The sequence below is a fragment of the Onthophagus taurus genome, chromosome 7, assembly GCF_036711975.1.
Source record: "Onthophagus taurus isolate NC chromosome 7, IU_Otau_3.0, whole genome shotgun sequence".
In the NCBI taxonomy this organism is placed as follows: Eukaryota; Metazoa; Arthropoda; class Insecta; order Coleoptera; family Scarabaeidae; genus Onthophagus; species Onthophagus taurus.
This window is the reverse complement of record NC_091972.1, coordinates 21,062,109-21,079,168: the sequence shown is the minus strand read 5'-3', so window position 1 is coordinate 21,079,168 and position 17,060 is coordinate 21,062,109. Positions and strand designations below refer to the sequence as shown.

Genomic DNA, 17,060 nt, shown 5'->3' with positions numbered 1-17,060 from the left:
TGGATAATCTAATTACGTTGAACGAAGCAAAAGATATTGAAATAGTAGGAATTAAATTGACGAATTTACGAACTGTTATTTTAAATGTGTAGATCACCGTCTGGTAATTTCAACAATTTCATCTGTAAATTGGAAAATGTTCTTACTGTTGTCATAAGAAACAAAAATAGTATCATGTTATTTGGTGACTTTAATGTAAGTTTTCTAGAAAATAATAATATAACTAAAAGATTGAGAGACTCATTGCAATCTTTTAACTTGAAACAAAAAGTTAATCAGTTAATTTATTTATGACGTCTAGTCATGAAAAGAAATGGTCAGCTTCAGTATTAAACCACCATCTGTCAGATCATCATGCTATATTAGCAGCTCTCGAGGATGATAATTCTGCTGTAATGTCAGTGTATAAGCGATGCTACAATACTTCCTTTAAAAAAATAGAGAAAACTGATTGCAATTATTTAAGTACAATACAGTCCGCCCAAGAAGCTTTTACTGGTTTTTTTAATATCCGCAGATATCATTTTAATGAATGCTTTCCTTTAAAACAACAGGCAAATCCATCTAGGTCACTACCGTGGTTTAACAACAGGCTACATTCTATGAAGGAAAAACTGGATATACTTGATACAGTTACTAAAGCAACAAAAACAACTGAATCATATGATATCTATAAAAAGTATAGAACGGAATACCGGTATGAATTAATGAAAACTAAACAAATGTATAATGCAAACTACATTATGAATGCGAGAAATAAGTCTAAAGCGGCCTGGCAGGTAATCAAGGGAAACATAAGCTTATGTTCAAAACAAAAAATAAAATCTGATGTGAACGCAGAAGAATTGAGCGTTTTTTTGATACGTACACCGTTAGAAATTGCTATAATGTACTATAATAAATACTATAATGTAACTTAATAATAGTCACCCCGAAGATTGTTATGGTATGGAAACGAGCATTTTAAAATTTATTGCTTACATCATTGTTGAACCATTAAATATTGTTATTAACAAATGTTTTCAACAGTTCATTTTCCCTAATGAGCTGAAAATTGCGAGAATATCTCCCATATAAAAGAAAGGTGATGTAAATGATCCTAACAATTTTCGACCAATAGCTATCTTACCAATAATGTCAAAACTTTTTGAGCATCTGTTGAAATCGCATCTTCTTGACTATGTGTACAAGGAAAATGTTTTCAGTAAGCATCAATATGGTTATGTAAGGAAATCCTCCAGAACTAAAGCTCTAATTGATCTACATGAGCAAATCATTGATGGTTTTAATGAGTCAAAAAAAATTTCGGCACTAATGTTGAACCTTACAAAGGCATTTGATTGTGTCAATCATAAGATTTGACTCGATATCAATTTGATTCGATAACACTGTTTCAATCGTACCTAGAAAATCGAAAACATGTGGTTCAAGATGGTAAATATAGATCGACTATAAGAAGGGTGGAAATCGGTGTACCGCAGGGATCCGTCTTGGGTCCTATTTTATTCCTTTTATATGTAAACGATCTTCCGGAAACTCTGAACATGTGTAAGACGATAGTGTATGCAGACGATACAACAATGATAAATATATCTAGTACAGTTGAAGAGCTACACGAAAATGAAGGTCTCGGTCAAAAGGTTGCATCAGATTGGTTTAAAACGAACAAACTTAAGCTGAATGAAAATAAGATACAAAAAATTTGATTTTAGTTCTAAAACAAATAATAACGTCTCGGCAGTTAAGTTACTGGGGCTGCAGTTTGAAAACTCTTTGAAATGGAATCTGCAAGTGGACATAATAGGAAAGAAACTTAGCTCAGTAGTTTGCCAATTTAGAACACTTATAAACCTAACAGATTTACAAACAGTGATGGTGGTATATTACTCGAATTTCCAGAGTGTAATGTCATATAGCATTCTGTTTTGGGGAAGCTCACTAGGAGGCGAGCGTATACTCTTAAGAGATATTTTTCTTCAGAAAAAAGCAGTAAGAACGCTATTCAAAGCTAATCAACTAGAAAGTTGTAGGCTACTTTTTGTAAAATCAAAAATAATGTCCGTTTACTCGTTGTACATTTATAAATGTTTGATGTTCGTAAAAGAAAATCTGAATGGTATATTATGTCGAGAGGAGTTACATTACTACAGTACGAGAAATCAGAAATTGTTTCAAATCTCTTACCATAGGCTGTCGACATGCCAACAATCTGTTTACTACCAAGGAATAAGATTCTATAATAAATTGCGGAACGACACAAAATCGCTTTCACGAGAACAATTTAAACACATCCTAAAATTACATTTTAGCAGCAACCCGTACTATTCCATACATGAATTCACGGATACGCCGTACATTTTGTAATTGTCATTTATTGAAATTGTATACATTGCATACAAATTGTATACAATTGCATACACCTGTAACTTTAGGTTTTTTTGGGAATAAATTATTATTATTATTAATAAGATTGTGCCTACAATCTATCTTCAATAGACCAATACTTCTTCTTCTTTCTCAATCCGTCTCTATCCACTGTAGGCTGTAGGCCTCTTTCATATCTTTTCATATCTCTTCCAATCTTCTTGATGTTAACTCTCCATGGCTTGTCTTTAGGTTATTGGCACTTTTTCTTGTAAACGTGGCCATATGTTGTTACCGATAGTAAGCAGGATTCGAACACTTTAGTTTCGTGTTAATAGGCATAGCTGGGTTTTCGAGGATGAACCCAAGTTTAGCCCCATTCTTAGATATAGTGACCAAGGTAGTGTTCTACACATTCTATAATCTTCTATAATATAGTCTCTTGAAGGTTTATCTTTAGACCCACTTCTACTGATACTTTTAGGGGCTGCTTCAGTATAGCCTCCTCTAGGTCGCTGCTTATCATTACGATGTCATCTGTGAATCTCAGCACATTCTTCTCCCAAGATACTTTCTAGCAGATGTTTTCTAGTGTCAAGGTGAATAGTTTAAGCATTCTGACTGCCATAGCAATGTTATCGCGTTTCCTCTATATTCGCCAGCTGATAACATCGTCTAATTTTTAAGGATGATTGATACAGTTGATTCAATTGACACAGCAGACATAATGGCTAGCCACTGGTTAACAATAATAGCTTTTACAGTTATTGTTATAAATCCCTTCAATTGCATAAATCTGCTACCACTACTTATTATTAATGCTACCGGGTTGCGGAGCGACCCCTCTCGTTATCGCGACCTATGAGATTTATTGTAACTTTAGCCCCCCGAAAGTTTAGGGCAAATGTAAATCATTAATGAACCTTAGTATTGCTCCAAGGTATTGTGCCTTCATGTCGGTAGGTGTTAGAAGAGCTTTACCGAAAATTTTGTGTCTTAGGCGGCCTCTGGCGACGCAATTACACAGTATACGTTCAGCCATTTCTGCGTCGTCGTTGCAAAATCGGCAAGTTTGATCCTCAGCTTGTCCAATGTGGAAGAGGGGGTATTTTAGGGGTACATGGCCGGCCAGGAAACCTGAGAGCGTTCTTATATTCCCTTTGCTGAAGCATAAAACCTCTTCGATTTTATTTTGTGACGGAGTTATCATACTTTTCGCTTATCGGTGACCTGTAAGTTAATTACTTATTTTACGTGGGTTTTTTGTAGTCCACACTCAGGTTGGGGTCTAATGAAGAGCGTTTTCGCTGCCTCTTTGGCCAACTTGTCGGCCGTCTCATTGCCTTCAATGTTTCTGTGACCTGGAACCCACTATTGAGTAATGTCATTGCCCCTAGCGATGTCTCTCAGGTTGCTGGTACATTCTGTGATCAGTGCTGAGTCACACGTGTAGGCCTCAATTGCATTGAGGGCGGCCCGACTGTCTGCAAAAATGTTTATGGATGCACCTTTCTGTCCCTTTTGTAGATTCAAAGCGATGCAGAAGTTTATAGCACAAACTTGGTCCACCGCTGCTCATGCCTACTCCGGATCCAACTGTCTATGAAGCATTGGTGTACCAGGTAAGGGCTCCTGTTTTTAGTTGAGGCCCACCCTTCGCCCAATCATCCCTGCTTCTAAATACGCATTCCTTATACGGCTGGTCAAAATAGTATTCTGTCGGTATAAGGTCCGTTTTAATTCTTGAAGATTTCGAGATGTCCTCTGAGGTTACCATGCATCAACTTGAGTGAAGAAGCTGTTTTCAGTGATGAGGCACTCAAAGCTGTCTCCTTTTGTATATATAAATGAAGTGGTGTAAGACCAAGAAGTGGCTTCAAGAGCAGCCGTCGGACAAGATCTCATTGCACCTGTTATATTAAGACATGCTAACCGCTGGATTTGTGCCAACTGTAGTTGGGCTTCTTATGATTTGTTTTTGTCCACCAAATCAATGAACCATAGGCGACTATTAGGCGATTATTGCTACGTAGGCCCAATGTAGTCTTCCTCGCCTTATCTATGTCGGAGTTCTGTTTTGAGGTTAATAGTTCTGCTTTCAATGAAGGGTGCTCTCAATTGTAGGTTCCTTCTCCGAGTGAAAGGGACTATTTCGATTTTATTTGGATTGTTGTTGAGCCCATTGCTTCTGCACCAAGTGCTGGGAAGTACTAGGGCTTCCTGCATTAGTTGAGTTATGATTGTGTCATATTTACCTTGGATTGTGATTACCAGAGCCGATAAGGTGTTCATTAATACCACTACTTATACAGAGGGTTTTCATGACACAGATATGATAACCGCTGAAGTCATAATTCGAGTGGCCACTCCTTCTATATTTACATTAACCTCAGTTCGATCGAAAGTACGATTAGGAAGAAACCAACATACATGTTTAATTACTTTTCGATTTACATTTTCGTATCTAAGTATTCATATTATTTGTTCTTAGTCCTGTTGATCATTCAGTTGATTAAAATGATGTTTCACCAATAGAACCAATATCTGAATTCATATAGTTCTATGTTGTCTTCGATATTTAAATCGATTAAAGATTTTCCTTTAAATACTTCAACTAATATACTTTGTTTGGTAGATATCATCAGGTAATCGATAAAATTGTAAATGGGTTCGTTCCATGTGTTTGCGTATTACTGCGTTACCAGTAATTAGATTTTCTGCTTTTAGTAATCCAAATAGAAAGAGATTTTACGAAAGATTAATTAGTTTATACACATCCCAACGTAATTGCAAATTCTAGTTCTTTAGCACTACGTTTTAGGGACTTGTAATGTGTACTTTGTATGCTATTCCTATGAAGGGCTAGAACATGCGTTTTAAAAGTCCTTGTTACTTCATTATACTCAGATTTGTCTTATATAACAGCAATCAACGATTTGAACATCATTGATGTCAACATATAGTTTTAAGATTTTTATTATGGACTATCCATCATATTTCTTCCTGAATGCGCATGTGCCTTCTTCTAACACCACAAATGCTAACAACTTATTTTATTGTTAACGATACTTCATGTGCTCTCACCGTATTTAAAAGCCAATTGTACGCAAAATATTATTTGGACCAAAATGACCGCTCATTATGGTTTGTCCTTCTATTTGAGCTTTAAAGTTTTTAGTAGGGTTTTGATTAAAGTAACACTTTTTTGCATGTCTAGATAAGTTTTAATGTGAATAGTATCCATTTCTTTTGTAATATTTTTTTAGTAATATCAGGATTCCTAAAAATACTTTTTAAATGTAGACACAGGTAGTTAAATGATCAAAAATTAAATTGTATGCTCAGCAAGGAAAGCACATACTTTTATTTCTGCTTACTTTGTGGCAGTATCATCATTCCTCCTATGGCGATACAGTATAACTATCTGGATTGAGTCGTGTTGACCTCTGCCGTATTTAAGAATTTCAGCCGGCATTTCATCAATTCTAGGAGCCTTATTGTTCTTGTAACAGTCTGGCCGATTCAGCGCAATAACCACCTTTTAATTAGGTGTCCCAGTTCCAATCTAAGTCTTGTTTCATGTTCAGGTCTTCAGAAAAAGTTTCCAGGTGCTCTTCATTTCTTCTTGATCGTTTATTGTTTGTCCCGATGTTATTCTCGTTTTGTTACTTCGTGTATTAATTTTTTTAAGTCAAGATTTTCTTAGAGGTTTTGCCCCTTATGTATTTTCTACCGATTTATCTTTGTTCTAAACTGGACCTGTATCAACATGTGATCCGAGCCACAGCTTGCACTAATTCTTTTATCTATAAGCACGTGGTCTATTTGGTTCTTGGTAACTGAATCTGATGACTTTCATGTTGCCTTGTATATGCTTTTATGCGGGAAAACTTTTTCATTTCAATCAAAATACTCAAAACATCTTCTGCTGATGGCATACCTTATCTTTTTGCTTAAAAAATTTACCTTCAATTTACCGGCTAATTACGTTTCGATCCTTCCCATGTGTTATAACTGGAGATGACGGTTTTGGTCTAACTCTGTATTTAATGAGGTTATTTCCGTATAATCTCGACAATATCAGGAAAAAGAGAATTATGCCAATCTATCATCTTAGAGTTATGATGCAAAAATTGCGAAATCTGTTATAGTAGTATTAAAATCTTTTTAAATACGAAACTTATTACAGTACTTCTTCGTCAGTTTGTTAACAAGACCTCACGATTACACTTTGATATATTTTTGACCAGTATTATGTGATACTTTCCGACGAATATAAATCTACGCTAAGAGAATACGGTTGTCAAGGCATTTCCTGTGTATCTCCTGATTATTTTCAAAACAGACCGTCTCTTCACCCGACATCTCGTTCATCTTCAGTTGTTCAGACACCGCAGAACCGGTTCGATTGCACCTTGCAAGAGCGTGTTCGCATAATCACCCCGCCAAATTAATGCCTCCGGCTTTAGGGGGCCGAAAAAGAAACCGGATTCTCCTTCAACCGTGAGAGATGGCCTGGGGCTGTTAGCTCAAGTCTTATGCTATTGGTCGCTGTCGCGTGGCAAACCGAGTGGTCCTCCAAATAACCGCCTCATTTGTATTCCGTAGGAAGGAGACCCAAGTGTGGGAATTAAATACTGGTCCTTTCTCCAACACAAAGGGCTAGGAAAAGAAAACGAAGGGAAAGAAGGAAATGTCGATGGGATATAATTTATTTTTTTGTGGATTTCTTTTTTTGGATGGCAGGATTTCCTACAGGAAAGAAGACGAGATTATATACGATGTTGTGAATCTAAGAAAACTTGTTAAGCAATGATGAAACGTCCGAGATGATAAATAATAATGTCGTGAAATTTTTGTGGATTTTTTATATCTTGCGTGGGACTTTAACGAGCATGTATTAAATTATTTATGTAGTTAATTACTTTAACAATGTGCAGTAAGTACGGTACAATTTTTATTGTTGTACTCTTTACCAGAATAAAATCTTCAATACCTTCCACGAATGATGTACCATACGACATTAAACCTAATCGAGAAACGGGTTATCTCTTAGAAAAATCGGAGAATGGAAATCTTAATCCTGAAGAGCAGGGTGGTTACTTTGAAGGGGATATCATGATGGATCCTTTACAAAGTAGGGAGGGATTAGAAGGTGTTAAATTATGGGAGGGCGGTGTTATTCCATATGTGATCTCTCCAGCGTTTTCATTTACGGGATTGACAATAATACATTGGGCTATTCGAAAGTTTCATCAAAAAACTTGTATACGGTAAAGAAAATAAAGTAATAGAGGAAGGTTTAAAATTAATTTTTGTTGTGACGCATTTTAGTTTTAGGCCAAAAACTGATGAAGATGTTGATTACATCTTTATAACTAATAATAAAACAGGATGTTGGTCACATATCGGTCGAATGATTGGGGAACAAGAACTTAATTTACAAGAACCTGCTTGTCTTAATTGGGCAAGAAGAGGAACCGCTGTACATGAGTTGATGCACGCTCTTGGTATAAGTCACGAACACACAAGACCGGATAGAGACAAATATGTACAAATTCTTCATAACAATATTCGAGAAAATAGAATATATAATTTTAACAAAAACGAACATTTTATTAATCAAGTTATGCCATACGATTTTGGATCTTTAATGCATTACTCAATGTTTGCCTTCGGTAAAAAGGGGAATATGCTTACAATCAGACCTAAAATGACTAAAGAACTCGTAATATTACATAATACATTATTTTTATTTAATGTAACAGTTGATTCGTAGATACAAAGAAACACTCATAACTTTGAAATGGGGCAAAGAATGAGAATGAGCCATTATGATGTGATGCGCATCAATGAAGTTTATTGCAACTCGAAAAGGAAAGGAGTTGTGTTTTCAATTTGGAATGCACTAACGAATTCGATGTTCCCGATACATTATTAGATTATTTTAATAAACTCCCAAACACAAAGAATTTCGATGGTATAAAACCCGGACGATAAATAATGCAAACTAATCCCGTTTACCAATGGCCCATTATCCAAAAAATCCTCGCACAAAGGCCAAAAATTTTATAAATTACAATTGTACCCAGCCTGGCCTCATTTACTAAATGAAACGTCAAAGCTTTAATAAATGTTTTGTCGTCATTTTATGTCTCTTTTTAGCAAGTCATACAATTTTCGACTGATTGGTAATAATCACATAATAACAATGAACCCTCTCACTACGATTCAGTTCATTAACACAGACAAATTTATCTGTTACCAAGTTGAGTTTAAAAAATGATAACGATGATCTTTATTAAATTTTTTATGTTAGGTTTTTATGTTAAAATGATATCTCAATTAATTGTTGAGATACGTAAAAATTAATTACCCTAACATTTATGCTGAATATATTAAATACTAAATAAATTTGCTTTAAAATGTCTTTTATTTCATGATGATATCTCCATTCGTTCTTTAGATACGATTTTCTATCATTTATATTTCTTATCTATAACAATCAAATATGCAGAGTTGGATTTAAAACATCATAACAACGATGATCATAGAAAATAAGAAATAATTTATGTTGCCTTAAATCTTCATTAAATTTACTTTAAACCGCTTTTTGTTTCATAACGATATCTCAATTAGTTTTTGAGAATTAATTATCCTAACAGTTATGTTTAAGATAATCCAAGGTTGCAATCAAAAAATCATAACTCCGAAATTTGAAGATACTAAATGAATTTACTTTAAATTGCTTTTTATCTCATGATGATATCTCAATTAGGTTTCAATCTGTTCTTTAAGTTTATAATAATCACATGTGCCAAGTTGGGTTTAAAAAATCATAACAGCGATGTTTTTTGAAAAATAAAAAAATATTTATGGTACATTAAATCTTCATAATATTTGCTTTAAAATGTTCTTTGTTTCATGATATCTCCATTCGTTCTTGACATACGATCTTTTTAAATTCATATTTCTTATCTACAACAATCAAATATGCAGAGTTGGATATAAAACATCACAACAACGATGATTATAGAAAATAATAAATAATTTATGGTGCATTAAATGTTCATTAAATTTACTTTAAACCACTTTTTGTTTCATAACGATATATCAATTAGTTTTTGAGATTTACGTATCTTAATTAATTACCCTAACATTTAAGTTTAAAGTAATCCAAGGTTACAATCAAAACATCATAACTCCGAAATTTGAAGATTCGAACAAATCATCTTCAATATTCAAAATTTGGCGAATTCACATAAACCCTCAGAAATCACAACTGCTTCTGCCTTTTCATCGGACGTCTGAATATTCTCCGACCATCAGATTTGCGAACACCTTGGTCCAGCCAAAGAAGACATGCAAATATTTAGGGATAACCCTTGATAATAAATTAAAATTTGATATTCATACAACAAAAGTTTAAATGAAAATAATAGCACGTGCCAAGCAATTTAGTAGCCTGACATTTAAGAATAACGGTGTTAACATTAAATGTGCGATGCATATTTACAAGACAATATGTAAAACCTATCATCAACTACGGAGCCCCGTTGTTGTTTAAAATTGGAAATAAGTCATTGAAAAACATTCAAGTGGTAGAGACATCAGCTATTAGAATCATTACCAAATTAAGAAATACTAGAAATCCTCTGTACAATCCCTCTAATAAATCCCTAGCACAAAAGTCACACCAGAAAATGTCCTCAAACCTTTCTCCTTCCTTCCAACGCTCTGATTTTGACACCATTTTTAAAACCATCAATGAATTTAAACAATGATCAGCGATCTTTACATGGGCAGGAGGACCACGGTCGGCAGCCCGTTTCAGTACTATGGCTAATGAGTGTTATATAATTTATTGTATGATATGTTTCAATATTTACTTGTATATTTACTGAAATAAATATCTGCTGTCTCCTTCTCATCTTCAATATATTAACTACTAAATAAATTTACTTTCAATTGCTTTTTCTTTCATGATGATATCTCAATTAGTTTTTGAGGTACATTTTTTTTAACATCTGTTCTTTAAGTTTAGAGGAATCACACGTGCCAAGTTGGGTTTAGAAAATCATAACAACGATGTTTTTTAGAAAATAAAAATTACACAGGCCCACAAAATTAATTTCATAAAAACTTCTTAAATTATTTAGGGTGATCTAATAGTTTTGAAAGGTGCTGAAACAGAAAATGACAACAGTTTTTTCCCATCACTAACCATTTTTCCGCATCTCAACACAATAATCTGAAACTAACTGGTATGAATATGATTATTACTTTTCCTCTTGTGAGTAACACCTGGATTCCCTCGATGAAGTAACCAGCGGTAGTCACTCGTCATACTGACGTTCCAACTACCCAGATATCTCTTCTCCATGAGCTTAATATTCTGATGGAAACGTTCACGCTGCTTTTCACTACTACATGTTTTCAGGGAAAAAATCCAAATAAGAATGTAGAAAGTGAACTTTTTTGTTCATCAGGCAGCCAAGATTTTCCATTTTTTGAGAAAATCATCGACAATGCTGATATAGTTAGCTCCTTTTTCTTCCCTAAAAATCTAGTGATCACCTTTTTAAAAGCATTCCGAGCTTCTCTTTCAACACCTGAGATTGTGTACCGAAATTTCTCTTTTCTATACTTGTTTAGTCCAGTGTTCATTCCTTGCTCTGCTATCCCATTCACAAATGAAAACTTTCAGCATCATGTCCAAAACTTTCAGATCGCCACAAACTATCCAGTTATGGTCTATATATTTAATTTTATATAGCACCTCTTTCAAACTCTCGTAATTTTCTTTGAGGTGTACAGAATACCCTAGAGGAAAAGAAAGTATATTGGTTACCATTGTGGAGGAGTACAACCTTCAGGCCTCTTTATGAAAAATCGATGAAAAGCCTCCATTTATCAGCTTTGTATTCAATTCCAAACTTTTGAACCAAACCGGTAACATCACAACAGTAGACCAACTCGCTTTCTTGTTTGAAATAGTCAGTAAATCCACGATCTCTAAATCTGTACTGATAAAAAGATGTTCCAGCAGCCAGTCGTTTTTTTTTCTTTTAATCTAGAACCCAAGAGTTCAGCATTCTCCTTGGTAAGTCCCAAGTCTCTCACCAAATCATCAAGCTCAGACTGAGCAAAAAGTTGTGGGGTGGCTTAGTCTGAAGAATCTTGGAAATCACAGTCATCTTCATTCACATCAGATTTACTAGAGCTCATCTCACCTAGCGTTGATGGAGGCTGAGGTACAAGCGTCTTCAAATTTGTTTTAAAATGTTCTTTATTCTATGATGATGTCTCCATTCGTTCTTGAGATACGACTTTTTAAAATTTACGGTTCGTTCTATAACAATCCAACATGGATAGTTGGATTTACAAAATCACAAGAATGCACGTTGAAATATCAACAAAAAATTTTTGATTACTTTTTTATGAATAAATTCTATAAGAAAGAGGTTTTATTCAAGTCGGTGATCAAGAAAGAAGAAGTATTCAAACCAATTGTCAATTCAAGTAATAACGATCGATGGAGACAAGACAAAATATTTCCTCTCTTCCGATCCACTTTCACCTTTTCACAGAAGCACCAATAACGAGAACACGTGCGTCTGTAAACGGCAGTACCATTGTTCTGTTCCGACTTCGCGCCCTCCACGTTATATTGACACGCGTGCGAAATACACCGAGTGCAAGCAACTCGATTTGTGCAGTTCGTATGGGACGCCCATAATTGAACATCGATTTCGATTACTGCACGACGTCGAAGCACTAGTAAACATCCAATATTTGATTTTATAGAAATTTCTGTTCGGTTTGTGTACACAGGCCCAGGCAATGCACTACGCCAAAGAAAATATTGAACCGAGTGGTATCAAGAAATAATAACGATTTCACTGGATGGACCAATGCAGGATGTCCAGGTGGATCGTTCCGAATAGATACCAACGGAATACGTCAGTTCATCTAGAAATAATTCTAATGGAATAATTCATGGACCCTTTGACGCTTTCCTTCGCCTCGGGTCGATAATCGATTCGACCCCTACCTCAGTTCGGGTATCTGGACTGAAACAACAAACATCGTAAAGGCGAGGTCTTCGCCGAGCTGCTTTACTCTTATTTTAATCAATTGAAAAACTATCCGCAATAAAAACTTGGAGATAACCTCTCCCGCGGTTTTTCCGCCACGGAAGTGTTTCTTATTGCGGTGCTAAATCTTCCGTCTTCGACGGAGTTTTCCCTTTACTCCTGTACCGGCCGCTCAACACCCATATATCTATCGGTTTACGATCCTTCGGTACAGTTCTTGCCTTGTTTTAATCTTTTTACTTTATTTCATCTTACTGAAACAAAAATATTGTAACAAATTTTTATCTATTTTTATTCACATGAGAAAATTAATAGCAAATAATACGAAATACACACTATTTAATCTGAAACATTAATTTTACCAACGAGTGATAATCTATGGATATTTCACGAGATATAAAACGCTGTTGAGATTTTTGACGATTTTTTTGGTTACCTGACTCTTGATGATTGCAACTTCATGTTATATATTTGGATACAAAATCGTATATTATTTTCAAAAACGTCGAAATTTACAGCAGCAAGTTCATGAAGTACGATTAATTAAAAAAAGATGCTAGTTATTACATTTGCAAATTAACTTTTCCAACATCAATTGCACTTGAAAACGAGGTTCGGATTAGTTTGGAATACGGATAAGATTAGATGAAATGAACCAATTTTAAAAAATATTAAAATGTATTTATACCGTGTTCGAACGATATTTTATTGTATTTAAAACTTTCTGTTAATTCATTAATTGCTACATACAAATTCAAATTTGTTAAATTACTTACTCAATTTTCTCCCATTTTTTTGTGGCACCGATGTAATTACAAAATTTGATATGTGTTGTTCCGTTTAAAACTCAAAATCGAGAAAATTATGATCGATATGAATCCTTTTGATAATGTTTCTTTGGAGAATCAAGTTACTTCAATGCGTAGTATCTTAATAAGTCCCATTAATACATTATCATTTGTGTAAATTGAGGTGTTTTTATTTATCATATCTTAAAAGAAAAGTTAATTAACGAAACTTTTAATGAGATATTGTTTGTTTTTATCCAATGTATAAAACATTTCATATCAAGTTACTTTCTAGAGCTAAAAATATTAAAAAACGAAATTATGACTATTTGGTTAATATCATTTGAATAAATTGAATTATTTTCATGAGTGATATCTTAAAAGAAAACTTAATTAACGAAGATATTAATGAGATGGAGTTTGTTTTAATCCAATGTATAAAACGGTTTACATTAAGTTACTTGGTCTTTATCATTTCAATAACTTGAGATATAATCATAAATGATATCTTAAAAGAATGCTTAATTATCGAAGATTTCAAGAGATGTAGCTAGTTTTAGTCCAATATATAAAACAGGAACTGTTCAATCAAGTAATTTGTTAGAGCTAACAATATTTGAAAACAAAGCTATAACTATTTGGTGTATATCATTTGAATAAATTGAAATATTTTTATGAGTGATATCTTAAAAGAAAGCTTAATTAACGAAGAATTTAATGAGACGTAGTTTGTTTTAATCCAATATATAAAACGTTTCATATCAAGTTCTTACAACAGTAGAGCTAAAAACATTAAAAAACGAAACTATGACTATTTGGTTAATATAATTTGAGTAAATTGAGATATTTTCATGAGTGATATCTTAAAAGAAAGCTTGATTAATGAAGATTTCAACGAGCTAGTCAACGTAGCTAAATTTAATCTAATGTATAAAACAGTTTCTATCAAGTTACTTGTTAGAGCTAAAAATAGTAAAAAACGAAACTGCGACTATTTGGTCTATATTATTTATATAAATTGAGATATAATGGTGAGTGATATCTTGAAGGAAAACTTGATTAATGAAGATTTCAACGAGATGTAGCTAGTTTTAAACCAATGTATGAAACAGTTCCTATCAAGTTAGGTACTTGTTAGAGCTAAAAATTTTAAAAAACAAAGCATGACTATTTGGTCTGTATCATATCAATAAATTGAGATATATTCATGAGTGATATCTTATAAGAAAGCTAAATTAACGAAGATATTAATGAGATGTAGTTTATTTTAGTCCAATATATAACACGTTTCATATCAAGTTACTCGGCAAAGCTGAAAATATTAAAAAACGAAACTATAACTATTTGATCAATATAATTTGTATAAATTGAAATGAAATGAAAAAAATACTTTTACGAGTGATAGCTTGAAGGAAAGCTTAATTAACGAAGATTTTAATGAGGTGTAACCCGTTTTTATCCAATAAATGATATGTTTCCCATCAAGTTACTCCTTACATCTAAAAATATTAAAAAACGAAACTATGACTATTTGGTCTATAGTATTTATATAAATTGAGATATAATGGTGACTGATATCTTAAGAGAAAGCTTGATTTCAACGAGATGTAGCTAGTTTAAATCCAATGTATGAAACAGTTCCTATCAAGTTACTTGTTAGAGAAAAAAATTTTAAAATGCAAAGCTATGACTATTTGGTCTATATCATTTCAATAAATTGAGATATGTTCATGAGTGAAATCTTTTAAGAAAGCTTAATTAACGAAAATTTCAATGAGATGTAGTTTATTTTAATCCATTATATAACACGTTTCATATCAAGTTACTCGGCAGAGCTAAAAATATTAAAAAACGAAACTATAATTATTTGGTTAATATAATTTGAATAAATTACGATACTTTCACAAGTGATATCTTAAAAGAAAGCTTAATTAACAAAGATTTTAATAAGGTATAAGTCGTTTTAATCCAATAAATAATACGTTTCATATCAAGTTACTTGGTAAAGCTAAAAATATTAAAAATAACATTATGATATTTGGTCTATATCATTTGAATAAATTGAGATATTTTTATGGGTGATATGTTAAAAGAAATCTTAATTAACGAAGATTTAAACGAATTATAACGTATTTTAATCCAATATATTATACGTTTCATTTTAAATAAGTTGATAGAGTTAAAAATATTAAAGAATGCAATTATAACTATTTGGTCAATATCATTTGAATAAATTAAATTATTTTCATGAATGATATTTTACAAGAAAGCCTATTTAATGAAGATCATAATGAGATGTAATTAACTTTAATCCAATAGGTATATATAACGTTTCATATCAAGTTACTCGCTACTAGCTAAAAATATGATGTGTGATATCTTAACCGAAAGCTTTACTCCAATATATAAAACAGTTCCTATCAAGTTATTTGTTAGAGCTAAAAATATTAAAAAACAAAGCTGAGGCTCTTTGGTCAATATCATTTGAATAAATTGAGATACTTTCACTAGTGATATCTTAAAAGAAAGTTTAATTATCGACAATTTTAATGAGGTATAACGCGTTTTAATCCAATAAATTTCATATCAAGTTATTTGGTGGAACTAAAAATATATCATTTGAAAAATTAAGGTATTTTCATGAATGATATGTTAAAAGAAAGCTTAATTAACGAAGATATGAATAAAGTATAACTTGTTTTAATTTAATTTATAATACGTTTCATTTCAAATTAGTTGATAGAGTTAAAAATATTAAAGAACGAAACTATACTATATGGTCAATATCATTTGAATAAATTAAGATTTTTTCATGAATGATATCTTGAAAGAAAGCTTATTTAAAGAAGATTTTATTGAGATATAATTTGTTTTAATTCATTGTATAACACGTTTCATATCAAGTTCCTTATTAGTGCTAAAAATATTAAATCAGTATCCGAAAATATCCAATTTTGCTAAAATTATTTTTATTTTTAGCGCTAAGGAAATCTAATTTTAACAATTTTAATTTATTAACAATTTCCAATATTATTTGCACATATATTTTAAATTCATTAATCTAAGTGAGCTATATTTACATAAAAAATATTTTTGTTTTTTTTATTATTTTTTTTAGATAAACGTGAAATCATATTTTATTTACTTTTAATCCTATGTTTTATTCCACCTAAAAACTGGCGTTTAAATTTTCACTCCGTAATTTCCCTATGGTCCTGCATAAATTAACAGTTTTCAATGTTCTTGGGAATACTTCACACGTTATAAATGTGGTCATTATATTATTACCTTAATAGTATTGTATATTGATTTGGGTTCATTAGTTTTTATAAGCAATTTTATAATTATTATTCAATTTTCGATAACATCTCATAGCAATACATTTCTGTTATTACAACTGTTCTCTATTCATTAATACAGCATTAAGGTTAATGGTAATGTTGTTGATGGGTGGGTGCGGAAAGTTCTATTGAAAAGCTACGAAGGCAGACGGACAGAACTCCCTCATAAAAGCTGTTCGGCGTTGCGTGATAATAACTTCTCTTAACACCAGACCTCACTCCCGGCCGTTTTAGCTAGCCCTAGAGGAGATATTCTTGAGTCAGCTCTCTAAATTACTTTTGCATGGCTTTCCGGAACCCGGCATTTCAAAGTTCGCTCCCTCTTCCTCTGGTTTTTATTTCGTATTTTTCACAATTACTCGTTTCAAACAGAGCCGGGGTAATAAAAGTTTTAATTCGAGCCCAAGAATTCCCAGAGGTAAATATTTAAGAGTTCGATAAAAGGACGATGAATAAATAAAGGAGGCCAG

At 32.7% G+C, this 17,060-nt stretch overlaps 2 protein-coding genes across 7 annotated transcripts in view; both read left to right on the top strand.

Moving 5' to 3' along the window:
* Positions 1-17,060, top strand: part of LOC111424670 (nephrin-like) — a 365,438-nt gene that overhangs the window by 191,274 nt on the left and 157,104 nt on the right. The gene's annotated exons all lie outside the window — the stretch shown is intronic.
* LOC139430338 (hatching enzyme 1.2-like) lies at positions 7,277-8,745 on the top strand. The gene is made up of 3 exons (XM_071197160.1): positions 7,277-7,637; positions 7,699-8,092; positions 8,144-8,745. The coding sequence occupies exons 1-3, from the start codon at positions 7,297-7,299 to the stop codon at positions 8,303-8,305; spliced, it is 897 nt and encodes a 298-aa protein (XP_071053261.1). The 5' UTR covers positions 7,277-7,296; the 3' UTR covers positions 8,306-8,745.